This window comes from Notothenia coriiceps, unplaced genomic scaffold (assembly GCF_000735185.1).
Source record: "Notothenia coriiceps isolate Sejong01 unplaced genomic scaffold, NC01 NC01_scaffold00026885, whole genome shotgun sequence".
Classification (NCBI taxonomy): Eukaryota; Metazoa; Chordata; class Actinopteri; order Perciformes; family Nototheniidae; genus Notothenia; species Notothenia coriiceps.
This window is the reverse complement of record NW_011359586.1, coordinates 280,031-297,785: the sequence shown is the minus strand read 5'-3', so window position 1 is coordinate 297,785 and position 17,755 is coordinate 280,031. Positions and strand designations below refer to the sequence as shown.

At 42.5% G+C, this 17,755-nt stretch overlaps 1 protein-coding gene across 1 annotated transcript; it reads right to left on the bottom strand.

The window, feature by feature from the left end:
* Positions 1–420: 420 nt before the first annotated feature.
* On the bottom strand, positions 421–16,436 carry LOC104957374 (mediator of RNA polymerase II transcription subunit 13-like). The gene is made up of 15 exons (XM_010784996.1): positions 15,517–16,436; positions 14,012–14,179; positions 13,378–13,601; positions 12,290–12,479; positions 11,649–12,045; positions 10,825–11,056; positions 10,145–10,336; positions 9,160–9,383; positions 6,427–6,569; positions 6,146–6,304; positions 3,929–4,117; positions 3,244–3,386; positions 2,938–3,102; positions 1,684–1,784; positions 421–1,383 (listed from the first exon to the last, which is right to left on the bottom strand). Exons 1-15 carry the CDS (start codon positions 16,412–16,414, stop codon positions 1,251–1,253), a joined length of 3,558 nt encoding a protein of 1,185 aa, XP_010783298.1. The 5' UTR covers positions 16,415–16,436; the 3' UTR covers positions 421–1,250.
* Positions 16,437–17,755: the final 1,319 nt, after the last annotated feature.

The following is a 17,755-nucleotide window of genomic DNA, read 5'->3' as shown; positions in this document are numbered from 1 at the left end:
TTCCTCTCAACAGACGTTCCTCTGTGCACAAACAGTGCATATCCACTTGGCAGCCATCCATATCCGGTTACAGTTCATTTACATCACACATTTACTTTCACAATTAAGTAAAATGGGACTGGTCTAAATGTATCTATAACACTGGAGAGGACACTGCCCTTCTGCCATGTGCTCTCATTTTCCTTCCTATAAAAAGTCAAACCTGAGGTCAGCTACATCCAAGAGGTACCAATTGGTACCAATACTTCTCCTTCCGCTCCACAATTGGTGTCCACAGTCCCCCTCCCCAAAGCAATAATCACAAGCACAGGTAAATAAGTTGACGCACTTTATTCCTAAAACAGAAGCCACACCACCAACTGCTGGCATGGCATTCATATATAATTATTTATATATATATTGCCGTTTGGTTTTGTGTCTAAATGTGTGGTATAAAATACTATATACAACAATGTACCTCTTTATTTGAACACAGTGAAGTTCATTGCTGTACAAGTCCTCTGTAGCTACAGCTTTGCTGTAAGTCCTTCATGCTTAAAGGCATGAAACATAATTCTCCACTCTTAATTCATCTGTACATTGTGGCAATACAAATATTCTGTCTTCATTACAAAAAATAATACTCTAAAAGCGACCTACTGGGACTTTATTTCATTTTCATGAGATTTTTGTCCTGGTTGTTTTTTTAATTAAGACGATTACATATATCTTAGACCAATCGCTTTAAAGCAGGAAGGTGATATAAACCTTCTCCATTTTTTATATATAAAAGAGGTTAGGAAATAAGACAAATTATACATTTAAAAACGTACAATAAATAAGATAGATGCAAGCATTTCATTTGGATACTATTTCACCCAAAAGGAATACAAAGGAATTTCAGATCTTAAAAAAAAGATCCATTCATGAGTTTTTTCCTTGATCAAATATGTCCCTTTTCTTCCAATAACTTTACAGATAGACTTGTCTCTTCAAATACAGACTGGCCAGTGACTGTGCTGCCATGCTACATACCATGACAACCATCTGTCATTCTTTCACGTTCAATAATTGCGACTCTTGCTTCTTTATTCCCTTGTCTGTGTGTGCATGTCTTTGATTCACAGGGACAGGACATTTTCAGCAGGAACAGCTGACATCTTGGGGTAGGATCCAGCTCCGTACGCTGCTCTGGTTCTTTCTTCAGTCTTGAAGTCTTCTTCTTTGAAATGTTTCTATTATCTATTTCCCTCCCTGTAACAGGCTGTTGGCTACAACATGTTCATGATGAAGTTGTACATCTGGTTGAGCACCACAAAGTTAATGGGTAGACATGATCGTCGGTCCTGCGTGGCCGGGTCACACGTCAGCCAGGAGAGGGCGTTGTACTGCTCCAGCACAAATCTGTTCAGACACACAGATGGAAGTTAGTATTTCATTTGGAGATGTAATGGGATGACACACAGGGTTTAAAAAAAAATCATATATATAGAACAAAAGTGTTTATTGTTCCAAATCATCCATCCTAGGCTATAATAAAGAAAGTGCACATCCAGCATTTAGCTGTTTAGCTGTTTCAAACATGTTTAGCTCTTGTACATCGTCATGATTTGTATCAAAAAATACTATTTTAGTCTGTCTAGAATCCCCTTGAAAGCACAGTCAGCAGGTGCTAACTTGACATTAGCGGAGTGTGTTGTTTACCTGAGTACATCTGAGGTCTGATTGGAGTCGAGGGGGTGGGAGTGTTTGCTGTGCAGTAGTTCATCTGATTGCACTGAAGACACATGGAGGTGCAAAGAGGCCTGAGAGAGGGAGCACAGAGAGAGAGGTGGTGTCAATGGCGTTATAATGAAGTTATTAACCTTTTTTATTACATCTCATCTAAATAATTAGACCCCTTTTCACAGAGCAATGAGGCTGGAGCTCATTTCAGAGCCAAGGGTGATCAGTGCAAATCAAAATGAGAGTTTATGCAGAGGTGTTGGGTTACCACTGGGTTTATAAAGGACCTCATAGCATTATTTTTCTGTATTCACACTGATTAAACAAACACGATGTAACTCATTGATAAGTTCGCTTTTAGAAGTGCTGATAGGCGGATTGTATTTAATTTGGATATAGCCAGGCTAACTGTTTTCCACAGTCTTTATGCTAAGCTAATCATATGGCAGCGATAGCTTTATATTCAATGGAGAGATATGAGAGGTATCAATCTTCTGATCTTACTTTAATCAGAAAAGCACATTTTGAGCTATACCTAGGAAAAGTAATTGATATCTCTGCAGTATTTATTGGTCCACTAAGGACCCGTAAGCTTCTTTAAATGTTCCACTAAGGACACTTTAACCAGTCATAGTACATTAGTTAGTCTCAATCACAGTAAAATGTATCATATTGGTATGTATTCTATTTAGACTGGTTTGTTTTCCCACAGCACATATGTGAGCAGACCAAATACATCTTTGATTAAATAACTGATTCAATTATTTTGCTGAATGGTGCGTACAAAAAGGTCAGGGCTAGAGTTGAACTTGCTACTGTAATGACTTTTCAAGTGTCACATTTGTTGTGGACATATTCTGTGGTCTTCGGCCCCAAGATCAAGCAAACACCGGACCAGAACTCAGTCCTCTTCAAAAGCTCCTAATCTTTGCATTTTGGTTCAAGTCTGATAATTGACTCACTGCAATAAAACCACACTATGGATCGAGACCACCTCTTGCAAGTTATCTTATTCCGCCCAGAGTACAATTACTATGTTTTCCACTGCCCTAACAAAATGCACCGGGGCTTTAACTACATTGGAGCTTTATAAAAAACATACTAAATGCTTGTCAAAGTGCCCTAAACAGTGATTAGTTTCACTAGTTCCTCACAAATATCACTTGTGTTAAAAGGTAGAGCTAAGAACAACCTATCATTAAAAACATCAGTGAGAGGAGAAGCAGCGGGTACCTTGAGGAAGAGTGGACACTGGTTCTGGGCTTGCGGACAGGCTGACCAGAACCAGTCAGGTAGGGGACCGACTTTAGCCGTGGAGACAAAGTAGCCAAGTGCCAGGGGCTGCTGCAGAAGGTTAGGAACTTCTTCATGAGACTCCATACGGTCTGTACTCTGGCCCTGCAGCAAGATACAAACTCAAGGTTAGCTTTGTTTCAATGTGTCATGACATGGGACATAAAACCGAAGCTTCTTTCAATAGTGCAAGGTATAAGTATATGGTACACACTATGGTCTGTGTACATGTACAAATTGATTTACCTTACTGCCATCTCCCCCGTGATGGTAATGAGAGCCGGGGGAGTGAACTGGTGATGTGTTGGGCGAGATGTTGATGATGTCCGGGTCCACAAACTCATTCTCCTGATCCAGCAGGTCAAAGATCCCGATAGCATCAGGCCCATCTGCGGAAATCGGGATAATTATTCAACAGGTCTGCGGGTGATAACCTTTTATTTATTTTTTTACTTATACCCTCTTAGTCTTGGAAAAGCATCCAAATAGTCCTCAGTTCTTATCATAATGTTTTGAGCTAAAATAACATGTATTTCTTTCTGTGGCAATAAACAATATAATTATACAATCATTATGCAATACACAGCCAACATCCATATTATTTGATTTGACCGATGTGACCGATTAAGGAATGTAGGGGACCGCTCTTCAGACTTCTTTCAATACATATATTTGCATAAAGGAAACAAGCTGAAGATGCTTGAGGGTATTTCATATGCATTAATTATGAAGCCACACACTACTATAGAATAGACTCTTAAGAGACTGGAAAAGTAAACAGTAAGGATTAGTAAGCAAACAGTGCATTTTAAAAGGGAAAACACAGGAATTAAAAAATGTTTAATTTCCAGCAAATAGATGAGCCACACTGTGTTAAAACACAAGAGAATCCTAGGGAAGTAGCACAGGATAGATGAAGGAGCTGACTGACCAGGGTTGGCGTTTAGGATGTCAATGTTGGGGTCGATGTTGGTGTAATTGGAGCTGGCCACTTGGACGAAGGCGGATGTGGGGAAGACGAGGATGTGGGTGCAAGATGTGTCCTGGGGGGTGCTCAGCTGGGACGTCTGCATGTTTAAGGTGGTGCTGCGGCCAAACACTGAGCCCGTCGACACCGAATCTGATGGGAGGCACAGATGAAGGAGAGAGAAATGGATCAATTAACAGTGCAGCTCAGAAGGATCTTTAGTCTTCTAAATTATGTTCTTTTTTAATTAATACAGGGTATATGCAGAAATCCTGGGGTCAAATTTAATACCTTTTAAGACCTTTTTTTAAGACCCTTTCCATACATTTTAAGACCTCATCGCAACTTTGAGTTCTAACCGGTTACATTGGCGACACACTTTACCTCACATTTACTATATTGATTGTAAGATAGCAAAACTAAACAGAGTGCAGACAGACTACTGAAGCCTCCTTTCCACATGAACTTCAACCTCTCTGTGAAGGTCAGGTTTAATGCAGTATGCTGCTTTGTTGCTGTACTCTGTGCTCTTTCATTCCAGTAAAACTCCTCAGAAACCATTAGAAACCAGTATTTGACCAATAAACGAAACTTTGAACTATGAATTATATTAAACTTTGGTGAGCTTCAGCGGGGTAATGCCATAGGAGCTCCCTCACAAATACCCAGGGATTAAATTGGGCTGGGGCTGTCCGGGGCTAAGCCCTGGCACATAGGACGATGCTCTGACGTCATCACCCTCACACATTTGTCATATGTTTACAAAAAACGATATATATGTTAAGACTTTTCTCGTTCTTAATATAGACTATATTTAGGGTCGATATGTGTTGACTTTACTTTAAAATAGCAGATCTCTGTGACCGGATATAGTTTGGCTTAGACCCCGGCCCCATACGGTAAAACGCATACGCAAACGCAAAAAAGTCTTCCGTTCACACGCATTTGATTCATTAATGTGTCCGTTCACACTAGACCGCTGGAAATGCTGGAAACGCTGTAGTACATATGCCAGGCCTGTAAGTGGCACTGCTGCCGCCACAAAATACACCAAAAGCAGCGAAGAAGACTCCGGAGCATGGTTGCCATGGTTGCCCTTCTGTTTATTCTCCGCGGTGGACGACGTGTTCTCCTGCTGTATATCTCTCAGGTAGTCCACCAGCAGATGAAAAACACCCACCTCTCCGCCTCTTCCAAGGGACGAGGGAACCGTGCGGCAGTTTCCTTTAAAAAAAATTCCGCCGGTCAACATGTCCGTTAAAGTTTAAATCTTCCGTACAAAATTAGAAAAGTGCGGATCAGAGGTCTTCTTTGTTATTTATTGAGCTTTAAAACCAATTGATGACGACTCTGTTCTCTGTATAATAATGTTTAATAAACGGTGCCTGCCTCTCTTTTCCTCCCCCTCTTCTGACAGCCCAGCAGCAGCAGGAGACGTTGGGAGAGGGAGGCGGGCTATTTCATCGTAATCAGAAAATGATCATATATAGGGCTTACACACGGAGCCGTTGGACCCCCAGAGCGTTGCGTATGCCGGTCTACCCACCTTGTAGAAACATACTCATATTAAAATCAAAGTGTTTGGGAGAGAAAAACTCTCTTCGGGATTTAGTGTTTGCAGGCCATTTACATCAACAAAAACCAAATAACATATAGGAAAGGCAAAACCCCAAAAAGCACAATAGGGACCCTTTAAGCCTTGTTCCAAAAACTCTCTTAAATGTATGTTAAGCTATTTAACTGTGATAAACAATTGCAATTTGAGGATAACACTGTTTTAGTAATCTATTTCAGCTTTTTACAAATAAAAGAAGATGTCCTCAGCTCAGCATCGCTCAACACAGTCTTGGTATGATGCACTGACAACCCCCCACTCCTTTCCCAAAATAAACCCATCGATCTGTCTCTCCATCACACCGCATTGAGATCAATGGGCATCTGAGAGACAGTGCTTTATGAACAAAAGGTACATGATCTCCCCTGCCATCAATCGGCTCCGGACAAGGAGGGGACACGCATTGTGATATGCTGCGGCCATCCATCACGCCCCGCACTCACAGTCAGACATGAACACACCTCTCACTGCCTCTCTTGGAGGAGTAATGCGACTCAGATGAGAAGTGTGCGTTAAAACACACAGTAAGAGTATTTATGATCTTTGTCAATGTGCACACAATTTACCTGGCATGATGATAAATGATCCCTGGGGCTCCATGGCAACTAAGCAAACGCTGAGGATGCTGGGAGTATCTGAGGCCGAGATGCCACACATTCGACACATTTCCTTCAGACGGCGACTCAGGGACTGGAGGTTCCTTCTGCTCAGCAGAATACTCCAGTCTGGAGAATGAAGAGAGGAGAGGAATGAACATCTTGTACGAAAAACACTTGAATGATAAAAGTATTTCAGCAGGATTATATTTTGCTTCTGAAGCATTTTATATTAACCTAGTCCTCCTTACCTTTTAGCTCTCCGTGTCCTATCCTGCCCAGTCGACCAATCACCACCCTCCAGGGGACTGATGTCATCTGCACCAGTCCCAAGCACCAATCCCACAGCTTCTGCAGGCCCAGCCTCCGAACAGACCCTTTTTTCCTCCGCGCCCTGCGAAACACACATTGATTCACATGTCACAACCACTTTTCAGTAATCACAAAAAAAATTTATGCTTGGTTTGTTGATAGGAAATCATTCAATCTAAATCATTGTCCAAAAAAACTCTTTTCGGAAGTTTGATTGATTTTCAAGATAATCGAGCAAATAGGTAGAACCTTACGATGTATCGAAATCAAACATCGCACTGAGGTGCACTGCCTTTGCATAATCAGATTTTTCATATAGGGCCCTCAAGCATTGGAATATGCTTCCAGCTAAGCTTAAAACATGGTGCAAAGAAATGGTTATTGAGCAAATAGTCTTTTCAACATTAACTAGTGTAATAGTCATTTTGTAAAGCTAAGCTGTTATTTGAATACTATGTGTGTACCTGCCAATGGTTGCAGATGGAATAGCTACAATTGGAATCATCTCTTCTCTTTTTGAGATAAATACATTTATATGCATCTCTTAGTGGATGTCTGCTCACCACCTCAAGCTCAACCTTGACAAGACTGAACTGCTTTTCCTTCCGGGAAAAGATTGTCCCACTCTTGACCTAACAATCAACATCGGCACCTCTGTTGTTTCCCCGACTCAGACTGCAAGGAATCTGGGTGTGATCCTAGATAACAAACTGTCCTTCACTGCAAACATCGCTGCTACAACCCGCTGCTGCAGATACACACTTTACAACAGAGATGGGCAACTTTGATGGTGGTGGGGGCCACATCATTGATGTACTGGCCACCAGGGGGCCGCAGATTCACTTGGAACAAACACACACAAAAATTCCATGTGTTGTATCAACTTGTATGTAATTATTAACANTGTTCACATTCCCCTTATTGTGGAATAAGGGGAATGCAGAGACTGGCTACAAGTGTTTTAGGTTCAAGTTAGACAACTAATATCGGGGTTAGTGTTCATGACTTCATGTGTATGTCATCTTAATGGTGAATCTCAATACACACACATTTTCAGTGCTTCCCACTGGTTTAAAATAGTTTTATTCCACTGTTTAATAACCTGTTCAATACAAACATGCCACTAGTAAAAACGAAATAACATTTCTGGGAACTGATATTTGTTTAGTGAGCTTATTAGAGGATGTTCCCATTTTTTGGGGATGTTCCCTTTGATTGTAAAATGTCAATGAAGATGTAAGACTTAGTATATTTGTTAATAATTACATACAAGTTGATACAACACATGGAATTTCTGTGTGTGTNTATTTTTTTTACTTGTAGTACTGATACCGTCCACTAGACTCCTAGCTACATCGCGAGCTGCGTACATGATTTCAAATACCGCAAAATAATCTGACGCATAATGCGTCAGATTATTTTGCGGTATTTGAAATCATGTACGCAGCTCGCGATGTAGCTAGGAGTCTAGTGGACGGTATCAGTACTACAAGTAAAAAAAATAAAAATATATATTTTTAATTTAATTTAATTAATTACGTTTAATCTGAGGGCCGTCAGCCAATGTCAGCTAATGTAATGTAATATGTAGAGTTTGGCTGTGAATCTATAGAGCTGCTTTAACATTGTGCTGACAGCTGTGTGCCATTTCTCTCAAGGCTGATTTACACTCAAGTGAAAAGTGTAATTTGACAGCTAGCATGCTACTGTATAAATTGATGCAAAAAAATAAATAAATCACGGTTTTGATTTCAAGCAGACACATTTCAAATGTGGGTAACAGCTGTCGTGCACCTTTTGTAAGGTCACATACATCTGTTATGCAGCTGTGACTGGATGTGAGATATTCACAGAGACAAGTGCACCAGTCAGGTGTACATGTGCAACACTGGTGTGAGTGCTACAGTGTTCAGACAAGTGTGATGGACTACATTTGTTAAATAAATTACTGCACTCCAAATAAAAACACCGCTTTCTGTCAGCTGACATGTTTGTTACACGAAAGTAATTAATGCGATAAGTCGAGGGGCCGTGGTTTACAGAGATTTAAAAAAAGCTTAAGGACATTGTTAGACAGGAATGGGTTCTAAATAAACTGTAGCTGGTAGTGTTTCATAAATTAAACACAAAAACAAACCATTTAATAATTTACTGACAAGAAGCAATGATTATGCCGCTACGCAATGTAGTTTGGCAGCGAGATTTAACTGTTTGGTTGAGTATCACCATTCATTTTTACAACTGCTGGAGTTGTGTTCAATAATGTTAGCACTCTTCTTTATTTTTCTTAAATATTAGCAGATTTAATACCATATTCTTGTGCTTGTTAAGCACTGCACATAGCCAAACCTAATCGCTGAAAACAGTCAAAAAAAAAAAAAACAGCAACAGAACAGATATTCAGTTAAGCCTGAAGAGCTATACAATTTGTAAATACCTTTAAACAACATTTAGACACCTATCTTTTTACCATAGCATTCTCCTAATGGTATTCCACAACAAATAGATTAATCGTTTATCCACCCTTTTTGACCATGCTACGTATCTTTATTGTTGTGTTTTTGTATTGTTTTGAGTTAAGTAAGTTCAATGAGTGAATTTAGTGGCTTTAATTGATTTCTGTTGATGTTAATCCAATTATTTTAGTACCCTGCAGATGCTTGTTGTCCTACCTGTTGGGAACATCGATGTTGATGATGCAGGTTTCTAGGAGTTCCCCATACAGGTCAGTGCATGTAGCCAGGAGCCAGCGTTGGTCGTGGGACAGACAGTATCCCACAAACAGCACGTTGTATTTCTGCGATGCCTCCCCAAATGTCTCCCCGAGCTCCGTCTGCTTGTCCTTTGTTGGTGCTAGAATGAACGGAGGTGTATAGAGTCGCAGAAACTCCGGCCTCTGCAGATTGGGAAGTGAAGATGTCAGGATAAAGGAGTTAGGATAAATTAAGCCCATACAGGACAAACTGGTTGTACATTTTGTGCGTGCATGCTTGGCTTTCACAGCAGCATATACTGTCTTTTAATTACAATTTCTATTGAATTCATATCCTAGTCGGCTTTGTTACTGTAAGCAAAAATGCCCCACATGTCACTCAAGTTGTCCAATCCATAACTCAGTGCTCCCAGAGAGCCGGCTCAAGGACTGATAGAGCATAACAGGTAAGAGGTGGTGCTGGCTATAAGAGAGGATGTCCATCGAAGCAGTTCCTGATCTAAGGTTCCCCTTTGTCTAAACCGGGAGTCGAGATCCAATTACGGAGTTCTCCGGAGATAGCCAAGCAGAAAATGTAAAGAAAACTCAGAAGTAGCAGAGGGTTACAAGTTCCCTTGGTCTTGCTCCAGAAGAAAAAACTAGCAGGATGGTTAGCACTAAAAACTCTATATCTCGTAGACTCTTTTTTTTTTCTGTGGCAAACTGAAACAGTGGGGGTCAAAAGGCTGGGTCACATGAGGTGAAGTTTATTTTTTGAGGGAGAGCTGGAAGCAACTGAATTACTGCAGTTGGGGCAAAGTGTCACCCTCTGTTTGCCTCCGTATCGATCAGAGGAGAATGCTAGCATATCAACACACAGCGGATTCTGATTAGAAAAAGAGCTAAAATCTTTCTCTGTTCAACATATTTGAGTGCCATTGTTAAAACTTGACTGCAGCATTTACCTCTGGGCTCTTCAGTGCAGTGTCGATAGCCAGGCCTGGGCCAAAGCCCGTCAGTGACTTGACGTTGGTGGAGATGGGCAGTGGCCGTCTGCACTGAGCGAAGACGGAGAAGGCGAGAGACTTGAGGTGCTGGGCGTAGATGTGACGATCCTCTCCTCGAACTGGCTGAAGCAGGTACTGGCAGGGGACAATCTGAGGGGAGAAAAGAGGCTGTTAGAAACAACACTTACTCTATATAATCTCTCTGCTAATACAAATGCAAACTATACTTCTTAAAGAAGCAGAAAACAGTCAGAGATTTCAGGTTAGGTGTAATGATGAAAAAAACAAATTCTGAGTTTTTCTTTTTTAAGTATTCATTTAAAGAAAAAAGCAGGAACCAATATGTGCTCCGCTCGAAAATTGTGGGATAAAATCAAAGTAGACTTCAAATTATAAGCCTTTTTAGTAAGTATTTATTACTATTGTATTGCATGATATTGTTAAGGCGTTTGTATTTTCTGGTCACTCAACTTACACCGTAAGTACACATATGATAATGTCAGTAATTGTGCCATTGAAAATCAGCTATTAATAATTAAGGAGTACTTGACACACTGACAATTAATGTACTTCCCTCTTCATGATAATCAAATACAATGTGGTCAGCAATAACACTGTGGCTCTCCAGGGAGCTTTACCTGTACTGAAATAGAATTGCGGATGTGTGGGGGCAGGAACTGAAGCATCTCAAGGTAGCAGCGTAGTAAACCCAGCGTCCACACACTGGAGTGGGAAGGCACCGGTCCTGGGCCCCCGTCTGTCTCCTCGTAGCTGAAGGGGTCCACAATGTAAACAACGATGGCAGGTGGATACGTGATGGCATGGGACTCCCCGTCCGTGGGAACGCCTATTTTCTCTCGTTCCAAAGTGCTGTGGAGAGCACAGGAGGATCACACACACACGCAGTATTAATAAACCAATCCTTCTCTTGATTCACTTATTATTGCCTTCAGCTTCTGAATGGCTGAGTCACAGTCATCATGACTACTAAAAAATATATCTCACATTTATAAATATAACTCATTAATCAGTAATTCAAAATGTATTCAAATGGCAATGATCAAACATGTGCTCTTAAACTGGTACTTAAATAGAATGTTGGAAAGGGCTGTGAAAGTATTATTAATGCAACACACACTTAAATGATATTGATTTATTTAAGGTGGCTATAATGCACACTTCATACAACCACACTTAAGAAAATCCCTTTGAGTGTTGCTAAGCGAACTCTTTGCCTAACCCAACTCTTCTGCAACTTTGCAGTAAACATATTTATTTTGGATTATAATTGTATGCTATCATTTCATAAATCATTATCAGCTAAGTGCTTTACAATGATTTCACAAAATTGAAATACTAAGATATAGTAATAAATGATCAATACTTGTTGTGACCAACGACACTTTCATTTCATTTTATTTAAATGTTTCAGTGGCGTGAAGGTTTGTTTGCGCTGCGGTACCTTTCAAGAGGCTCCGTTGGCCCCGGGGCCTGGCTGCTGGAGTTGTCCCCTGAGGTGCCAGTATTCTGGGTACCAGCCTGCTGTCCCAGCTGTTCCCCCCCCTGGCCCTGGGGGCCCATGTTCCCAAAGGGGGGGAAAGAGCTGGGCTTGGCAGGCGGCTGGCCTGAGGATGTGACCAGACTGTTGGAGGACGCGGGGCCGTTTCCAGACCCACTGTTGTTAGTGCTGTTGTTGTTATTGGGAACTGAGGAGCCTGCAGAGTTCACGGAGCACTGCTGGCCCACTGAGCCTGATGTGGAGCTGGACTGTTGTGTGGATGACGACTGGTTGGACGAGGGCGGGGGGCTGGACTGTGTGAGGAGGGAACTGTCCAATGGCTGTGAGGCGAGGTATGGAGCTAAAGGGAGAAAGCACGGCATTAATAACATCAATCACACTCTGAAAAATGAAAAGACTCCATTTGAACTCCTCCTACACAGATATCAAGCTCTCTTTTAAACAGTCAAGGCTCTGTAGCTAGACTTTTTATAACTAAACTAAGTGGTGTCGGAGGTGGAAATTCAGCACAAAGAACTGTGTGAAATGAGCACTCCGCAACAGAAGATGCAGCAGGAACCCAGCAGGCTAGAAAAGACACGTACCGAGGTTGTGTCGGCACACTTGTGCATAGAGTTTGAGCTTAGTGAAGGCGTCGCTGTTGCTGCTGGCAGCCTTGAGGAACCAATCGCTGACCGGCTGATCCACAAGGTTCTTGGCTCCGCTGCCGCCAACAAGGACGATGCCATCGGGGTAGCCTTTGGAAATGGGCCGGTGCTGGCCCAGCCGACATGACTGTAGAAAATAGACAGGATGGACCATGAGTGTTTGAACTGGTACATAAACATACATGTATTTGACAATAACTGATGAAAAGAGGCTGTAAATAGATAACAGTACTTTTTCATTTGTTTAAGTGCATGTTTACAATTCCAAAAGACAACAGATATTAGATGAAACAGGTCCAGGGAGAGTAGCAAGTGGATGGAAGTTGCAAATAAACTCCTGCATGCTCTTCAACCTGCAAAAATATACTATGTGTAATTTTTTTACTGCTAAACCTTCAACAGGCTAATGGTGTGTGGTAATAAAAAGCAGTCTTAAATAGGGACTGGCTGCAAGACCGCCAATTCACATTCACCACGTGCAACAGAGAAGCAGGAAATATCCAACATCAATTTACTCATTGACAATTACACATTTATATAAAGATATAGAAAACAAAACCAATTCAAAGAATAAAAAATTACCCCAAAACGCTAACATTAGGTTCTATAATTTTATAAAAATGTAATCCCCAAATGCTAAACTGCATATTCTGTAAGATACATACAAAAATACTGGTTGCACTTGTAGATAAACCTATAGGGATACATTTACATGGCAAATGGAAAAGCAGCACAAATAAATAAAAACAAACCGTTGTAATAAATACTAAACACCGAGAGGCGAACACTTGAATGTATATAAACAAGATATGTTCTTCTTTTTATCACAAACCATTAGCTTGATTTAAGGTCTAGCAGTGAAATGTTGCATATGTTTTCAATAGAAAGTGATCACGGATTACATTAGATAATAATTCTATGTGTACAATTAACTGCCAAATCGGCAGTTCGTAAAAATTGAAGCAACATAACACTTGGAAAGCCTTAACAGTAAAACATGTCCACCCTTCCTCAAGAGACCATACCTCGTAGACAGCAGTGAGGTCCCTGAAGAAGCTCTTGGCGCCGCTGAGCAAGGCCTCGTTGTCAGGACAGACCACCAGGTACCCAACGTCCCGCTGCGAGCCAAAGGGATCCAACAACAGCTTCTCCCAGTAGGGCAGACCGAAGGGAGACAGCACCACAAAGTCGTACTCATACCCCACCAGGAAAGTGGGGATGGGCAGGGGCTCCGGGGACTCGTCTGTGCCTGTGAGGTGGAGGAAGAAAGGGAAACCAAGTGTGGAAAGGGGCAGAGAGAAAGATCAGAGAGAAAGATCAGTGAGGAAGTGCTGTTTACAGGCAAGGTGTCAGGCCCCCCCCCCACCTCCTCCTCTGTGCACCAGAATGTGATGTTGCAAAAAAACATCTGACAGCTTGTCCCAGCAGAGCAGACATCTGGACCATAGCAGAGGGACCACCCTGCCTACTGACCTGACAACATCCACAGCTTTTCTTCCCCAAGACACACACTCAAATGTCACACAGTCAAACACAGTTTCTCTATGAGTCTTATGCCTGCCAGAAAATCTGAAACCTCAATTGAACATGAGGTGGACAATATTGATTCACTGACAGCTGGACTTAAGACAAACATCCCCAGTTTGGCTACAGCCTTACCGTAAGAGCCCCGTCCAGCCATCTTGTGGAACTGCTGCCAGGTGAGGGGACCCTGAACGCCCCACGACCTTATCGTCCTCTTCTTCTGGATCGCGTCCTGGAGTACGGGCTGCAGGGACATGAGCACCCGCAGCACATCCTGAGAGCACAGCGCACTGACGTCCACTGCTGGAGAACGAAGTAAAGGGGAAGCTTAAGATTAATCACAACATAAGCAACACCACACTAAAACAAAACATTCAAAAAATGTATAAGTGTGCTTCTAACAAATCTTTTCTTCCTTAACTTGGTTATAGTTAAGGTTATAGTTAACTCTGGCTCTAATACGGACCATTTCACATTTTTAAGTCACCCAAAGGCCACCATAGCTCTCCGACACACTTGTAAAACTTTGTGTCTCCTTTGAGCAAAGTTATAAGAAGTTATAAGTATAGTGTTTTGTACTTGGCGGCTTATTACCAAAATCTTGTAAAAGGGAGGGTGAGCAGAGGGGCATTCAGTCTGTATGCACGATGCTAGATGCCGCCAATTCCTTCACGCTGGCAAATAAAATGTCTCTAAATTCTGTCTATGTAATTAACATGTACCGTAATTTTCGGACTATAAGGCGCACCTGAATATAAGCCGCAGCAGCGGCATACCACTCTCGGTTCCACTTTTACTTTTGCGCGCTACCTGTCTCACTCTTTTCCGGCCTCCAGCTTTTCCTGCTGGAACCCGCCGCTTAAAGGTGGGGGTCCGCGGACCGGCCATAGAGCCCATAGAGTTAAAGGTGTTGGCCGTTAGCTGTAAAAATCCATAGATTAGCCGCACCGTTATATAAGCCGCAGCGTCGAAAAATAGGGAAAAAGGCGCGGCTTATAGTCCGAAAATTACGGTACTCGAGTATAACTTGATTGAACAATGGGCATTTATGTTTCTCAACCAATCATTAGTGAAAACACTTAACTATTCATATAATCCAATTTTTGGGGTTTTTACAAGCATTACATACTTGAAAATGACATCATAAAAAGCACAACAACTTCAGTTTAGTAAATGTATGTTTTAGATTACAAATGTGCATTTAGTGTAGTTTAGTAATTGAATGCAGTTTGAAGAATATTTTAATAAAGTGAAAATATCCAAATATCTAAGGTGTGACCCGGAGGTGGGTCTTAAGGTTTAAATATCAACACTACTGTATTTCTGAATTAATTAACTACTGTTTAATATTCTCCTTTTCAACATGTTTAGTCATTTAGACTCTGGATGATTTAAACTCAATCTTTCCAATAATTGTTGGGAATATATTGAACCCTGATATGTATATCTTTTTTATAGTTGTGCTGTCATCATTTGTACTAATGGTTATTTGCAGACTACATTTTTTAACTTTTTATTAATCTATGATAAAAACCTTAAGAGCTACAGTGGCTGAAGAAAACATAAGTTGGTGTCAAAAAAAAAAAAAAGGGAAAATGTTGCTGTGCATGTGTTTCTAGATTCCGCTTGGCGCTTCTCACCGTTTTGTTTGGCCCAGTGGTGCAGGCAGGTGCTCTTCACCAGCGCCTCGTCCACCTTGCCTCCCGACATGTTGTCCATGAACTGCCTGCCGTGCTCCAGGGCCATGTAGCAGTCGCTGTGGTAGTCCCTCTCCTCCACCCTCACACAGGGCGGCACAGGGGCCCCGCTTGGCCCCCGCGTCACTATGTCATCGTCCAGGACTGATATGGGTGAAAAGGGGTTGGTGCATTGATCCTGCAGGAGGAGGATGAGCTCGTCTGGGACACGGTCACCCCTCCCTACTCCAGTTCTTTCCAGCGAGGAGAGCCGCAGCTGCTCGAAGCGCTTCTCTGCCTCCCTGCTGACGTCTGAGCCTCGGCCGATGATGTCCAGTTCGTCCTCCAGGAAGAGGCCCGAGCCGTTGCCGTAGCGCCGGTTGACCACGGCGCTGAAGCCACAGCTGCACGCTTCCTGAGCCTCGCCGATGGGGTCGCTGAGGTACACGCCCACGTCGGCTCCTTTTATGTTCATGTTACACACACAGATGCAGCAGCTGTCGAAGTTGCAGTCCTTGAAGAGGCTCATGACAGACTCGGAGAGGATGAGGGTGACATAGAGGCTGTGGGCCTCGGGGATGGAGGGCACCGTGGCTGGCTCTACTGAGTTCAGCGGTCGGCAGGTGGAGGGGGTGGACGCTGGGGAGTAAAGGTCTGAGTTCTCGTACTTGAGTGAGCCCTGGACGCTGGCAGGGCCTCGAGGTGTTCGTGGGGTGCGTGGCGTTCGTGGGGTGGGGGCAGAGAAACGAGGGGTGGTGGGTGAAGGCAGGATGCCAGTGCCACTGTTACTTGGTGGAGCACTGTTAGACATGAAAGGCGTGTGCGTCTGAGGGGTGTAGGTCTGGCTGTAGTCCTGGTCCATAGTGCTGCCCACACTGGGGATGTTACTGAGGGGGGGAGATAAAAGGACAAGAATTAGAAAGTAGTAGTAGTAGGGGAAACACAGCGGCACAATTTAGGTTTTGTTAAATAAGGCAGTGTGCGAAAAAGTACACGTCCCACCGTCCGGGACGTGTTATTTACAATATCGGACAAGTAGATCTTTCAATTGACTTGTCCGGCAAACAAGTGACGTTTTTCGCCCTGATTTATTGACAAATTATTGATAAATTCTGTTTACAAAAGGCAGAACTCATTCGCAAATTGTACGTGTCCGCCATTGTTCGTTTAGAAATGTTAGTTTCGGTTCTGCTGGTCGATTCCTAAGGAAATGCATCTCGCCGCTTTCTGTACAGTTAGACGGGGCGGGGCGGAGCGGAGCGGGGCGGGGAGTGTAGCACAGTGGCAGGGTTGGGAAGCAAAACTCGGTTCCGAGTAGGAACAAATAACAATTGTCCGGACCCAGGATTAATAAGAGTTGTGAGGACAGGAGGCGGAGCCCCGCGGACCGCAGCTCTCTCTCTATGCTCCGTATCAGCTGTTCGCTGCATGGTGCAGCTCAGCGTCTCTCTCTTTCTACACACAGCGGATTCCGCTGCCCGTTTAACAGCCTCATCTTTGTCAAACTTTCTTATGTTCTTTCTCTAACACGTAATGAAGGTTATTAAGCGTTTTAGCTCCTGTGTTGTTAATATTGACCGCCATTTCCTTTTATTGAAGTGAAGCAGCCTCCCTGTGTCCTCACGCTGTCCTCACATCCCGGACCCCGGCAGACTGGAGGAGCACAAGGATGCTCAGTATTGTTTATGAAGCAGGGGTATAGAAAGTAGCTCCATTATTGAGAATGAACATACTATTTATTTACTTTTACAAACAGTGAGCAGTGGGCAGCATGTGTATTGCAGACATGTGTAAGAGTGCAGAGCGTCTTTGATTGTAGAAAGCGCTAGGCCTTACGGGCTATAACCAGATTATATTTGTATTATTAAGTTATTAGGATGTGTTGGAGATGTGTGGTGCGGGACTGGTCTTCACAGGCAGGATTGCAGTCGTAACATCAGAGGAGACTGGACCAATTAGTACATTTCTAACTGCACCCTTAGAACGTAACTAAAACAATGCAGAGATTACTTTTCCTATATAATTGTCATCATCCGTAAGAAATTAAACAGTATGAAGTGATTCTTGTAAATGAGGAATACAGATTTGGACTTAATGTTTCATTAAATATATTTGTTCTCCCAGTTTGTCATGCGGACTTATTTTCTTACCCTTCTCCAAAGAAATCCGTAATCGAGAAACCGAAAACTAAACAGGACGAAAA

Excerpts from the sequence above, each read along its gene's own strand:
- LOC104957374 (XM_010784996.1), bottom strand. The coding sequence starts at position 16,414 with ATGGACCAGGACTACAGCCAGACCTACACCCCTCAGACGCACACGCCT. Across the intron at positions 12,046-12,289 it reads AGTGTGCCGACACAACCTCG|CTCCATACCTCGCCTCACAG; the intron begins GTACGTGTCTTT and ends TTCTCCCTTTAG. Across the intron at positions 6,305-6,426 it reads AGGACACGGAGAGCTAAAAG|ACTGGAGTATTCTGCTGAGC; the intron begins GTAAGGAGGACT and ends TTCATTCTCCAG.